Below are 13,868 nucleotides of genomic sequence, written 5' to 3' on the forward strand. Positions count from 1 at the left end.
GCAGGGAGGGCAGTGGGAAAGGAGGGTCTAGGGTACAGCCGAGGGGAGAGAGGCCGGAGAGCGGGAGGGCTGGGCTGGGGTCTCACTGGGAGCCTGGGAGCAGCAGCCAGCTCGGGGCGGGGGTGGGTGTGTGTGTCTGTGTATGTGTGTGTGCATCTGTGTGTGTCTGTGTCTGTGTGTGTGGGTGTGTTCATTTGCCAAAGGGTCCTGAGACCTGCTGGACGGTGGCCCTGCCCTCGCCTTGCTCCCGGCCTACATGCCACGTGCATTGAAGAGGGCTGTGGGGGTGGGGACCTGGGGAACACCTAACCCCGCCCCAAGGGGTCAAGACAGGCTTCCTGAAGTGGTAGCCACTAAGGAGAGACCCGAGTGCAGGTGTGAGGCAGTGGCCCTCTATCCTGGCTGTGTATTTGAATCAGGTTTTTAAGGCAAACGCCAGTGGCCCTGCCACACCCCTGAGTCTGTAAGAGCGAACCGGGTCTCCCTGTGCGCAGGATCGGTGGTCCAGGACGTGGAGGGAGGCAGGTTCTGGCCCCAGCCCAGCAAGAGCTTTTCACGGTCAGAGCCGCTCAGTCCTGGGGGGTTGCCTCACCAGGAGTGGACTCCATCTCAGGGGGTGAGCTTCCCGTCGCAGGGGGTAACCAGCTACAGTAGGCCAGGGGCATTGTGGAGAACTGCTGGGCCCTGCGTATTGCGGGCCGAGTGACTAGGAGGGCCTGCCTAGCCTGGAGCCTTCCTTCAGGAGCTTCCTTCCTTCACGACTTCTCCTGGACCGGCAGGTGGGAGTCCCCAGAGGTTGGGCCATTTGTAGGGCAGGGGGCCTGGGTCTCAGGCCACAGCTGGCCCTTTCCTTGCCACAAAGCCCAAGGACCTGCCCTTGCCCTCTTGGACGCAGCCGGCCCTCTGTGGCAGGCCCGGGAGGCAGCCCCATTGTGCAGAAAGGAAGAGGTAGGCCGTGGCAGGTGCCGGCCTTCCAGCCCGAGCGTCCAGCCCCTGGGCCGAGACGGGCAGGGCTGGTCCCGCCTTTGCTCTCATCAGCAATCAGATTCTGGGACCCTCACCCCTCCCGAGAGCCAGGGCCTGCTCTCTCTGAGGCGTCGGCGTTGCGTCTGGCTTGGGCGCCTTCTGCCCCCAGCACACTCACAGACTTGCCCGTTTGGGAAGCGTCGGAGGCACAGGTGCCTGTCAGCCCCGTGGAGGAGCAGCCTGGGGAAGGCAGTGTTGCGCGGAGAGAAGGCAGCCGGAGGCCTGAGCCTGGGCCTGGGCCTTGGGCCTCTCCAGGCTTCAGCCACTGTGCCCGTGGCCTCTCAGCGTGGGCCAGACAGGGCCCAGCAGGGAGCAGCTGGCACTCACTCAGTGGGGCCTGTCGGGGAGGGTTTAGTAAGGAGGCTGCTCGCAAAGGCGGGGCAGGTGCCGGGACTCGGGAGAGACAGTCCCTGCCTGGTCACTGAGGCTGGGCGGTTACCCCCAGGCCTGATGGGCATGGATGGAGCGGACACTAGATCCGTAGACAGAGGACACCTGGTCCTGGGAGATGGCCAGCCCTTCAGGACCCTGCAGGAGCGAGCGGGCGTGCATGCATCCCTCCCCACAGATGCCAGGGGGTAAGGCTGCCCTGAGGCTGCCTCTCAGAGGGGACGAGCCTGCACGCAGCTCCTCCTTCAGAGCGCGAAAGCCTCAGCCAAGGCTCCGGTGTGTGGCCACCTTTGCCCAGGGCCTACGGAGGGCGGGTGGCCGCAGTGCCTCCTCAGATGAAACCTCAGCCAGCCTGCCTGGGCCTCCCCTTCCCCTCCATGGGCGTTTTCCTATGTGACCCCAGCCTCTCTCCCAACCCCCATCTTTCCTCTCTGCGTTCTCCCTGCTCCCCAAACCCCACATTCCTAGTAGCATAGCTATATCTTGGGTTGCCTTGATACCTGCTGACCCCTTAGCTTGTGGCACCTGCCACCTCTCTGTCCTTATCTCCCCTACTCGCTCCACTTCAGTTAGTCTGGCTGCTTTGCTGTGTCTCAAACAGCCTTCTGGCCTCAGGGCCTTTGCACATGCTGCTTCCTTCTGTCTAGAATGCTTTTCCTCCAGATATTGCCATGGCTTGCTCCCTTGGTTCATTTGGGTCTTTGCTTACATGTCACCCTCTCCAAGAGGCTTTCCCTGTCCCCCTGTGAATGTTCTCCTCCCTCTCATCCCTCATTTTTCTCCTTAGCATTTATCACCATTGGGTGTGTCTAAATTTTATCAATCTAGTTTAGTGTCCAGCCATGCCATCAGCGTGGGAGCTGCATGGCTGCAGGGGTTTGTGTCTATTGTGCTTGTGGCTGTCCCCCAGTGCCTGGGGTGGGACCGGGCACTCAGTAGACACCCAAACATTGCATGAACAAATGAAGCAAAGCCAGCACCTCCCCTGGAAGCAGTCAAGTGGCCCCCTTAGTCACCCTTGCTTTTATCCCTGATGCTTGTTTGGGGGTTCCTCCTGGAGAGCCTGTGTCCCCAGTGCTTTGCCAGGCCCAGAAGCAGCTACTGGTGCCTGGTGCCCCAGAGGAAGCTCTGGCCGGCAGAGAGCCTGGCTCCCCATGGAGGGCATGGGGTGGTGGCTGGCATGTGTGACCCCTGGCCCCCTGGCCTGTTGCTGACCGGGCCTCTCCCTTGTCCTGCAGGCCAATGAGTGCATGCGGATCAAGATCCTGGGCGACTGCTACTACTGCGTGTCGGGCCTGCCCGTGTCCCTGCCCACCCATGCCCGGAACTGTGTGAAGATGGGGCTCGACATGTGCGAGGCCATTAAGTAGGTGCCACAGGCAGGCCTGGGGCGCTGGGGCCTGTCCCCACGACGGACCCCTCCTCCTCTCAAAGCATGGTGGGGAATGCATTGTCCCCATTTTGCAGATGAGGAAACAGGCTCAGGAGTGACGGTGGCTTGCGTGGGTCCCTCAGCCATCTGCCGCCTCCCTCTGGGCCCACTGGGGTTCCAAGTCCCGGAGTCAGGAGCTCAGAGCCGGAGGGCGTGAGGGCGGGGCAGCTGGGCTCCCTGCCTCCAAAGACTGAGTGTTAGCAGCGGCAGGAAGGGTTCAGGACAGACGGCAGGAGGACCTTGCAGACTCAGGGTCTGACTGCAGGGCTCCACTTCTTCCTGCTTCCCCTGTGAAGACCCCGGAGGCAGGGGACCAGCCTCCTGCAGAGCCTTCCCAGCGACATCCAGCCCCCAAGGTTCTCGGGAGCCCCGAGCAGCCGTGGTCTGTGGGAAGACCCCGCTGTGGTGGTCCGGTGCATGGGAGGGCCAGGTGGGCTGGGCCAGAGTGACCAGTGCTGGGGGCAGAGCAGGGCACGGCGGCTGGGCTGCCTGAAGGTGTGTAGCACGCGGGTGTAAACCCAGCCGCCGCTGGTCCTTCCTCCTGCAGTCCCACCAGAAGTGGCTGGTGCTGCTGGGAAAACACTGGACAGGGAATCGGGGCTCCGGTCCTAGCAGGGCTCTGCATCACCACCTGTGTGACCTGGGGCAGGCCCCTGCCGCCGGGTCTCAGTCTCCTCCCCTGGAAGCTGTGGAGGTTGTTCAGGGCCCCCCTGCTTCCTCTGGCTTTGAGCCCTGCAGGCTCTGTCCATCCTCGGCCCTGCTGGTGGACACATGTGCCAGCTGCTCCTTGGGCCCTCACCCACTTGTCAGAGGTATCCTGAAGCTGTGCTCGTGTTTGGGGGTGCCCTGTGTCCCGCGGAAGCTCTAACTTGGGGCTCCTTGTACTGAGTGGTGCCAGCGAGCCCTGGTGCTCTCATTTCCCAGAGTTAGGGCGTGGGGAAGGTCCCCAAAGGCTGGCCCCATGTTCTGTGTCTCCGCTGGGTTTGGGGCAGTGGCTGGGGCCCCTGGGCAGTGGAAACGCCCCGTGATCATATTTTCGGGCCGTCCACCTGAGCCATAGGCACCAGTGACGGTTGGAATTCCTCTTCCTTTTAATAGCTTTTGAGCTTGGGGGAGCAACGTTCATTTGCACACTCCCAGAGGTGGGGTGCTCACGCCCTTTCAAGGAGGCTGTCCCATTAGGCTGAGAACATTCCCTCCCATGAGCTGGGCCTGCCCCTTCCCACACTCCCCCACAACCCTTGCTCTGCCCCCGCCCCATGCCACACCCATACCTGGGCTTGTCCCAGCGTGCGGGGCCCCCAGCAGCCCTGGCTGGGGTGGGCTGACCAGAGCGCTCTGCCTCAGGCAGGTGCGGGAGGCCACGGGCGTGGACATCAGCATGCGTGTGGGTATACATTCAGGAAACGTGCTGTGTGGTGTTATTGGGCTGCGCAAGTGGCAGTACGACGTGTGGTCCCATGACGTGTCCCTGGCCAACCGGATGGAGGCGGCTGGAGTCCCCGGGTGAGGCTTAGCTGGACATGGTGGGGTCAGAGACCAGGGGCCAACTCTGGACTGGGGGATCTCGGGGGGATCAGAGATGGAATCAGTGACCTTGTAGTGAGGGGCCATGGCCTACTCTGCCCTGCCTGCTGTGCACCCTGGAGAGCCCTCTGTGGTCCCTGCTGCTCTGACTTGTGTCTCCCCCAGCCGGGTGCACATCACAGAGGCGACGCTGAACCACCTGGACAAGGCGTACGAGGTGGAAGATGGGCACGGGCAGCAGCGAGACCCCTACCTGAAAGAGATGAACATTCGCACCTACCTGGTCATCGACCCCCGGGTATGAGAGCTCAAGCAGCAGGCTGGGGGTGGGGCTGCCTGAGGAAACCCTGCGGGCCGAGACTGCTGGGGAGCAGGGCCCAGCCCCTGGGAGAAGACCCCCGTGGAGGGAGAATGTTTTTCTCTTCCAGGCTGTGGAGAGGTGGGAGGAGGCCTGCCCGGGGGAGGAGTGAGCTTCCCGTCCCTGGGATGTTCCAGGCCCCAAGTAGCAGCTTCTCTGGGCTCCGTGTTCTTTTCTGTGAAATGGGAATCACAACACTGCCTGCCTAACAGGAGAAAAAGCTAATCTGAATGAAGCATTCACTGCGAACTTGGCTCGTCATAAACATTCTAGAAATAATAGTCACTATTAATTTATTTTTCATGAGGTTGTCACTAATCTCCTGGATTTTCAAAAGACACATTTTAAAAACATGCTTTGGATGAGACCCAGGAAAGCAGGGAATGGCCCGGGGGCTGCTGGCAGGAGCCCCGGGTGTCCTGGGTTCTGACCCACAGTGTCGCCCGGCTGGCCATGCCCCGCCCTCTGAGCTACCCCCTTTCCTCTGGACCCCATGGTGAGGAGGCTGTTGGGCTGCCCCTACCAGGGGGCCCGGGGCCTGCCCCCGGCCTGTCCCACGCCTGTCCAGGCCGTCCCTGCTGCCCCAGGGGGCCGGCTCGTCTGCAGCTCTGCTGAATCATCCTTGGGGCTGGCTCAAGAACGTCCGCCCGGCAGCCCCTTTCCAGCTCCCTCGTGCTCTGGCCTCTGCCATGCTCAGGGCTGGCCCGGCTGCCAGTCTCCACGGGAGCGAGAGCCAGCCTGCGAGCTGCCCACAGGGTCTCCTGCGGTCCCCCAACCCTTTGGGCCTCGTCCTGCTGCTCCTCAGGGCCAGGTCTCCCTGGGTACCCCCTCCGCAGGCCGTTGATGCTGAGTTAGCATCTGGGGACAGTCCTCGTGGGTACCTCAGGGCTGCTCCCCCCATGGTGGAATGAGTCCAGCCCCTCTCCCTGCACCCCGCAGCTCGGCCCCGCCCACTCCTCCCTCCCTCCTGAGTGCACCTCTCCCCCGCCCCATGCCATCCTCGTGTTCCTCCGCTGCCAGGCCCTTCCCACCGCAGGACCCTTGTCGCTGCTGCTCCCTCTGCCCGGAGCCCTCTTCGCCTGTCCCAGATGCTCTTGCTGCTCTGTCCTTTTTGCTTATTCAGTGTGGGCCCCTTGCGGGCAGGCTCGGGGGAGGGGGTCCCCCTTTTCTAGGCTGCGCTGCTTGCGCCTCTAACGGTGCTCGGCGCGGAGCTGGTGCTCAGAGAGCTGGCGAGCACCTGAGGCAGAGCCCCCAGCCCCCAGTGGCAGGGCTGCCAGTCCCGGCAGGCGCCCTCGGATGTGGGTCTCACACTAACGGTAGAGACGCTGGTGTGAGGGTCTCGTGCTGCTTTCACTGGCATCCTACATTTTATCTGGCAGCCTTACCACCCTCCTGTTTAACTTTATTCATCACGTGGCTGAAAATTCAAAAGCACGAAGAGCGAGGGGAGAACATTTCCTGCACAGCCTGTCTGCAGCTAGCACGCCCCCACTGCAGGGGACCAGCACGTGGCTTTCTTGCGCTCCTTCCACAGAGATGTCTGTGCTCAAGTCAGTCGACGCAGCGTCTCACCTGCCCCCCGACAAAGCTGTGGCAGCAGGCCCCCACTGCGTCTGTCCCTCGCTCTTGTCACCTGACGACACACCTTGGGGCCCTCCCGTCTGTGTGCACAGAACACAGCCTCACTTCCCCCACGACTGCACACGGTGCTCAGTGGGCCTCCAGCAGTGCATGGCCTTTCCCAGCTCTGGCTCCTGGCAGCTCTGACTCGTGCCTGTTCTGATGTGTGTGAGGACCCGTCAGGGACGAGTGTCCAGAGGCAGCTGGGGGGCACCTGTGGGCTGGTGCGGGCTGAGGTGCCCCCCCGCGCCTGCTTCCCAACAGGCGTGTTTTTATTCAGAACCCATGGATCTTTAGGACACGTTTATGTCTCCGGGAGCCGGTGTGTCTGGCCTCCTGCCCTAAGAGAGAAGTGCCAGCAACCCTGGACTTGAGTGGCGGGTGCTGCAGGGAGCCGGCCCGGGCGGGTTGTTCACGCAGGGCGCGCCCTGGCCTGCGGCTCACAGAGGCCGGCTTCCCCGTTCCCTCTGGCTGAGCAGACAGATGCGGCCCAGGGTCTAGAATGCTTCTCTCCCTAGAGGAGGCTGCACGTTTCCGGGGAGGTGCCACTTATGGCTTAGTGTTCGTGGCCGGAGGTGCTGGTCCATGGGGGTGTCGGGGAGCCCTGGGGGCAGGAATGTCAGGGGTGAGGGCACTTGGGATGGCCCAGGCTGGTCTGTGGCAGTCTCGGGGGTCGTTCTCGCCCTCCTCCTTTTCCAGTCCTGCCCCGCCTCCCCAGCTGGGTTGATTCTTACTAGGGAGGGGGTGGAGGAGGCAGGGCTGGGCCCCTCATTCAGGGCCTGGCTGAACCACTGTGTCCCTCACTCGGCCATGGCGGGCACATGGCAGATAAGGGACCCCTGCTGTGGTTTGGGGGCCACACGAGTGGACCTGCTTGGACTGCTGCCCGGGGGAGGGGCTGGCTCCTTGGCTGGCTGTCTCTGTCTCTCCGTCTCTCCGGGTTGCTGGCCAGCTCTCCTTTCCTCCTGCTGCTCCCACAGGAAGAGCATGTGCTGGCCACATGTGGGCGGCCAGGGCAGGCTGCCTGTGGCTCCCCTGGGCGCCGTCCCCCAGGGCGCTTCCACGGGGAGGGCCGTGGGCCTTCAGGCCTCAAGGACAGCTTCTGGTTCCTAGGAGCCTCCCGGAGCAAGTGTGGCTTTAGGGTTTAGGACCCTAACCCACTATTTCCCTGGGAAGGCAAAGAAGGACCTAGGGGCTGCACACCGTCTTGTGTGACCTTGTTTCCTCCCTGCCTGGGAAGGACAGGGCCTGGGCTGTGGCCTCCCCGACAGCCCAGCCAGGAGGGCTGGGTTTCAGCCAGGCCCCGCGGGGATGCAGAACCAGCAGCTTTTTGGCCATTTCCCCTTTTTGCCAGATGGGCCAGTGCCCTGGGCAGCACTGTGTTTCAGGGAGAGCAGGATGGGGTGGCAGCCCCATGCTGAGGGGGAGGGGATGGGACAGGCTGTGTCTGTGTCTGCCTGCAGAGCCAGCAGCCACCCCCGCCCAGCCAACACCTCCCCAAGCCCAAGGGGGATGCGGCCCTGAAGATGCGGGCGTCCGTGCGCATGACCCGCTACCTCGAGTCCTGGGGGGCGGCGCGGCCCTTCGCACACCTCAACCACCGCGAGAGCGTGAGCAGCAGCGAGCCTCCTGTCCCCAGCGGGCGGAGGCCCAAGGTGGGCCCCCACGGTCCTGTGAGGCAGTGGGAGAGCACATGCTCAGGAGCCGCCGGTGGTTGTCTCGGCCCTGCCTCGTCCTGGGGAGGGAGGCATTTGGAGAATGCTCCAGGGGTCTGTCCTTGTTCTCCAGCGCGAGTTCTGCTTTGGTTCAGGATGCCTGCAGTTTAGATGGTCCCTGACGCCCCGCCCTGTGTGCGAGTGCACAGAGATAATACACCCAGTCCGTGATGGACCTCAGGGCCCCTCACTCTGGAGAGTAATGGTCCCCTCTCCTCCCTTCCCTTCCAGGCCATTCCCCTGCGGCGGCATCGGACCCCTGACAGGTACGTGCACTCTGTCGTTCCCGCCGCCCTCCCCCTACCTCCGCCCGTCATAAGCTGTGGCCTGCTTTCCTGGCCAAGTCCTGCCCCAGTCACCTCCTCCAGACAGGCTGCCCTGACCAGCCTCTGCTGAGTTTGCTGTGGCTTGGGTCAAAGTGTTTCTAGGAACCAGCACTTCACAATGATTGAGTGCCTGTCATGTAACCACCTGGAAGCAGGATCAGCAGGGTTGGTGTGAGGGAACCTTATGGGTTTAGTGGAAGACACCTTGTACTGAGGGTCTGCCCTCTGCCTCTTGCTGGGCTGTTGGCCAGTTGGGCAACGCTGATCGATGCTGGGCCTTCACTTGCCTTCTCTGGGCCTTGGTGGGACCTGCCTGTCTTCACTGTCCTGCCTGAGGCTCTGGGGCCTCCTGCAGGCACCTGGGAACCCCACTTGGGTGAGTTGTCTTGTCCACACCCCTGCCTCTGGGCAAGTAGCTGTGGGCCCCTGGGGTGGTGCAGCTGTGGGGGTCTGATTCCAGAAGTACATCCCCCAAGGGGCGGTCTGAGGACGACTCCTACGATGATGAGATGCTCTCAGCCATTGAAGGGCTCAGCTCCACCAGGTGAGGCTCCGAGACCGCTGCTCATCCCTGCCCCCTCGAGTGGGCCCCCATATGGCCAGGCCTGCCTTGTGCCTCACACTCGGTGGCCCAGCTCCAGCTGTGTCTGGGCGGCTCCTTCCCCTCCTGGTACTGCCTCCTGAGGGTGGGCCCCTGCCCCCTATTTGCCTCTCCTCCCCTCCCGAGGGTGGGCCCCTGCCTCCGTTCGCCCTCTCAAGTTGCCCTCCACTCCCCTCTCCTCCGGAGGGTGGGGCCCCATCTCCGGCTCCCCAGGCCCCGCATCTCACTGCCTGTGTCTGCCGCCCCCAGGCCCTGCTGCTCCACGTCCGACGACTTCCATGCCTGCGGGTTCATCTTCCAGGAGAAGGGCTCCGAGCGAGAGGTGAGGACCGCGGCTGCAAGAAGAGGGGCTCCAGGGCCTGCGGTGGGATGGGGGCACAGGCTGTGGGTAGCCGCGCTCCAGATCTGTTCCAGGAGGGTTGCAGGGAATCACACCAGCTGGCCATTGGGTGGGGGCTCAGTGAGGCTCTCGTGGCCTGTCTTGCTGCTGGCCTCCCCTGTACCTGGCGGCCCCATCGGGGAGCCTCAGCTGCCGGGGCAGGCCCACCCAGGCTGACAGCATTGGCCTCGCAGTCAGGAAAAAGCCCTGCACAGGGTGCCGGCGTTGAGGGGACCCGATGGACCTCCAGTCTGGCTGCCGCCTCAACATGCTTTTTGTGCCACTAGTGACCTTTTGTCTATTTAATGAGCACCTACTGAGTCCTACAGCGCTCCAGGCGCACGACGCCATTTATGCTCCACAGTCGTCTGTCACACAGGGTCTGAGGTTTCCAGGCCCATCTGGGCCTTGGTGTGGCTTGTCCGAGAGGGTGGCCCAGCCCACGGGGTGCTGGTGCTGGGGCCTCTCTCCCACCTCAGTCTCCAGGGTTGGGGGGTGCCCTCCTCTGGTTGGGGGGCACCCTCCTCTAGTTGGGGCTCCCCAGGGAGAGCTCGGGGTCTGGAGCAGGTGTGGTCGCCGGCGGCTGCAGGCTCTCAGAACCTTGGTTCCTCCTCTGCAGCAGAGCCCTCGTGGGCACGACCCTGAGGGTGCCTGGTATGGAGGTGTGGGCAGCACAGGCTGCCGGCCGTGCCCCTCGGGGTGGAGTCAGGACATCCCCACCGGCAGCCCCAGGCTCAGTAGCCGCAGAGCTCAGACTCGGTTCCATCCTCAGATTGGGGCCACGAGCTTTCCAGGGACCTGGGAAATGAAGCTGGAGACCTGGGGGGGGGGGGCGGGGGGGCGGGGCAGGGTCTTTCCTCTAAACATTAAAGGACAGCTCATGAGGACAATGACGGAGTGCTTCACCTGGAGCTTGGGGGTGCAAGTGGTTTTCATGGTGGTTAACTGGAGCTGGGGTGGGGCCCGAGAAAGGGTCGGAGTAAGTGCCCTGCAGGGAGCTTCAGCCACCCTCTCACAGTCTCCGTTGCCCCCAGTACCGCCTGGCGCCCATCCCCCGGGCCCGTCACTACTTTGCCTGTGCCAGTCTCGTCTTCATCTGCATCCTGCTCGTCCATGTCCTGCTGATGCCCAGGTCAGCCAGGGGGTGGGCAGGATGGTCAAGCCCACTGGGGTCAGGCTGGGAGGGGTGCTGACCTTGCAGGATCCACCAGAAAACCTGCAAGGAGCTGTGTGCCCAGCAGGAAGGGGCCGGCTGCTAGAGCTTAGTACCTTCAGACCTCAGAGTCCCGGGGCTGTGGCCCCCACACGTGGAGTCAGCAGCGCTTATATTTTGTTTTAGTTGAACGTGCTTGCTCTCTCAAGCTGCAGGCTTCCCACTCCCACAGGCCTCTCACCTCCGAAGTCACCTGTTACCTGTGTGGCCCTGTAGGCAGTTCAGTTTATGACCCTTGCCGGAGGCGTCTGGGATCCTGGAAGGGCGGGCTCCTCAAGCTGCAGCTGCCATCATCTCCCTCTTAGAAGGGAAATACAGGCTCAGCGGGCTTTGTGCCGTACCCAGGGCACGTGGCCAGGACATCAGGAGCTGCTGAGACTTGTGCTTCTGCCTCAAGGGCCCTACTGGGGGGCAGGGACAGGGGTGTGAGGTCACAGGGACAGAGGAAGCTCAGCCACTTGGTGCCTTCGGGAAGGGCGGTTAGGCCAGAGGGCCCACTAGCATCGTGGTTTAGGATGTGCTTAAGAAAGGCAAAAGGGGGAGCACTTTCCTAGGGTACCTGTGTGCCAGACGTGAGCCTAAAGGCTCCGGGATCGCTCATTTCTTAAACATGTGGCCCCGAAAGGGGGCTATGCTGTTAATCACGGTCTTCATGTTGTGGCCAGGCCTCGCGTGTTGTTAGTAGGGCAGCTGGGCCACGGTTTTCAAAGATCCGCTTTGCTGAGGGCAGAAGAGCAGTTTGGGAGAGGGCGGAGGTGCCCATGAGCCCAAGAAGTGGGTGCTGGGGGCGGGGCAGGCCTATTGCTGGCCCTGGGCCGGTGAGCCTCCGAACTTGGGCTCCTTCCTCCTCTCCAGGATGGCAGCTCTGGGCGTGTCCTTCGGGCTGGTGGCCTGCGTGCTGGGGTTGGTGCTGGGCCTGTGCTTTGCTGACGAGATCTTGGTGAGTGGGGCAGCCCCTGGCCCGCCTGGCCGGGCCCTGCTTGGTGTAGGGCTGTGGTGGTGCTGCCCACCCCGCCCCTCCCCCGGAGCCCTCCCTTGTGCCTGTGCTGCCAAGCCCTACCCCTCCTGCTGCAGCGCTCTGGACCTTCTCCCAAGAATTCTGCTTTCCCAGGCCTGCTGGTGGCCCCCAAGGGGCCATGGCTGTCCAGGACCTGAGAGTGATAATGTCCCTTGTGTCTGCACACCTCATGGGTGCTGAGCTCTGGGCTGGGCACAGGGCACAGTGTGCCCGCGACTCTCCCTAGAGGAGCTCTCCCGTCTGCTGGGCTCTTGGCCCGCAGGCCCCCGGGCAAGGCCTCAGGCAGGCTCTCCTTCCTTGTCTGAGTGCTGGCGCTGGGTGACTTGACCCCGTGACTCCACAGAGGTGCTGCCCAGCCTGGGGGACACTCCGGGCCATCTCTGAGAGGGTGGAGACGCATCCCCTGCTGCGGCTGTCCCTGGCTGTGCTGACCATCGGCAGCCTGCTCACCATTGCCATCGTCAACCTGGTAGGTTCCGGGGGTGGGAGGTGGGCCCTGGCAGCGAGGCCTCTCGCCCAGGTGTGTTTCCTGGGTGGAGCACCAGTCCTTGACCCTGGGAACCTCCAGATTCTAGAATCCTACTGTCTTGTTGCCTAACAGCTGCATCTGGTGTCACCCTGTCCAGGGCCCTGTGGGTGGCGCTGTGGGTCCCACGGACGCTCAGAGCTTCTTACCTCCTTCAAATCAGGACGCGGGGCCCCGAGAGCTTACGTGGCCCGCCCCACAAGGACGAGACGTCTTGAACCACCACAGCGTCCTTGCCGTCCTCCTCCTCCTTCTCGGCCCCCTAGGGAGCCGCATCTCACCTCTCTGAGACTCAGTTTCCACACTAGGGCTGCGTCGCCCTGGGCACAGGCTGGGAGCACACTTGAGCTCCTGCTTCTTGGGCCGTGTTCACATGCTCGCCGCTGCAGGCAGTCCTGCCAGCTCCAACACCTAGAGCCAGGGTCTCCCCACCTCCATGTCCCCGACACTCGAGACTCTGTGACCACCTCCCTCAGCGTCACCTGGGGACAAGGGGCTCCTTGAAAACGCTGACAGCAGCTTCTCCCCCACCCACCCGACTCAGCCTCTGATGCTCTGGGCGTGGTGTCCGCAGCTCTTCATTTTACACCCTTCTCTCCCCCGCGCCTGCCCACGCCCCGCCATGGAGCGGACGGCTGCTGTGAGAAGCCGGGGCGCGGCGGCTCTGGGCCGTGCTCAGAGCTGGGCCTGGCAGGGGATGCCTGCGATGCTCACAGAGCCCGCGGCCCAGCCCTTCCGGCCCCCGAGCCCCCCACCCCGCTCGGCCCTGGCCCACCTCTCACAGATACCTGTCTCCATAGCCGCTGACTCCGTTCCCAGCCGTGGAGCTGCCTGCTGGCAATGAGACAAACCTGAGGTCTGTGAGCAGCAGGGAGAAGGCCCTGTGCGAGCTCCTCCTGGTGAGTGTGGCCTGGCCTGGCCTGGCCCCTTGGTGCTGCTCGTCCTCACTAGGCATGTAGAGAGAGCCGGGTTTTAGGTGGTTGTGTCATGGGGAGGGAGTGGGGGAGAATTTTGAGATGAAGCCAGAGGTAGATTTGATCCAGATCAGGGTGGTGCCTGAGTGCTAGGATGAAGAGCTTGATCTTCACTCTGGGGGCAATCAGGAGCCACAGCATGATCTTGAGCAGGAGAGTAACGTGGGCAGAGATGCACTCTGGGAAGGGCAAGCTCATGGCAGGACTTGAGGCAGGGGGCTGTTCAGGTGTGTGCATACCACTGCCCTGACCTTTGTCATGTCCACACACCACCTGCAGTTTCAGTTACTACCTTTTTTCCTTTGAATGAGTTCACTTGCCATACATGGAAGTAAACACGCAACACGAGAAAGCTTTAGGTTCTGCTGGCTGCTCTTTGTTAAGAAGGGCGGTCAGCAAGGCAATAGAGCGATGCTGAAGACACATGGCCCCTCATGGAGTTCCCCAAGGGGGAAGGGGCTCCGTGCGTCAGTGCTAACGGCGGCCCTCCATCTGGTGACCACTGGTCCAGGAGGGGCCTCTTGGTGACCCACATGCCCTCTCCCAGTATTACACCTGCAGCTGCATCCTGGCCTTTGTGGCTTGCTCTATTTTCCTGCGGATGAGCCTGGAGCTGAAGGTCATGCTTTTGACAGTGGCCTTGGTGGCCTACCTGGTGCTTCTCAACATCGCCCCATGCTGGCAGTGGGGCTGCTGTGGCCACAGCCTGGGCAACGTCACCAAGACCAACAGCACCCTCAGGTGAGGCCCAGAGCACTCACTG

General features: G+C 63.0%; 1 protein-coding gene across 4 annotated transcripts in view; it reads left to right on the forward strand.

The window, feature by feature from the left end:
- ADCY7 (adenylate cyclase 7) overlaps positions 1 to 13,868 on the forward strand; it is a 57,578-nt gene that overhangs the window by 36,931 nt on the left and 6,779 nt on the right. For all 4 annotated transcript variants that reach the window (XM_070500730.1, XM_014830270.3, XM_044761652.2 and 1 more), the window contains exons 8-19: positions 2,655 to 2,782; positions 4,196 to 4,354; positions 4,541 to 4,673; positions 7,817 to 8,008; positions 8,300 to 8,334; positions 8,855 to 8,938; positions 9,245 to 9,317; positions 10,409 to 10,506; positions 11,443 to 11,527; positions 11,949 to 12,074; positions 12,932 to 13,030; positions 13,653 to 13,846. In XM_070500730.1, the coding sequence (XP_070356831.1) occupies positions 2,655 to 2,782; positions 4,196 to 4,354; positions 4,541 to 4,673; positions 7,817 to 8,008; positions 8,300 to 8,334; positions 8,855 to 8,938; positions 9,245 to 9,317; positions 10,409 to 10,506; positions 11,443 to 11,527; positions 11,949 to 12,074; positions 12,932 to 13,030; positions 13,653 to 13,846 (1,406 nt within the window). The remainder of the gene's footprint in view (positions 1 to 2,654; positions 2,783 to 4,195; positions 4,355 to 4,540; positions 4,674 to 7,816; positions 8,009 to 8,299; positions 8,335 to 8,854; positions 8,939 to 9,244; positions 9,318 to 10,408; positions 10,507 to 11,442; positions 11,528 to 11,948; positions 12,075 to 12,931; positions 13,031 to 13,652; positions 13,847 to 13,868) is intronic.

This window comes from Equus asinus, chromosome 28, assembly GCF_041296235.1.
Source record: "Equus asinus isolate D_3611 breed Donkey chromosome 28, EquAss-T2T_v2, whole genome shotgun sequence".
Taxonomy (NCBI): Eukaryota; Metazoa; Chordata; class Mammalia; order Perissodactyla; family Equidae; genus Equus; species Equus asinus.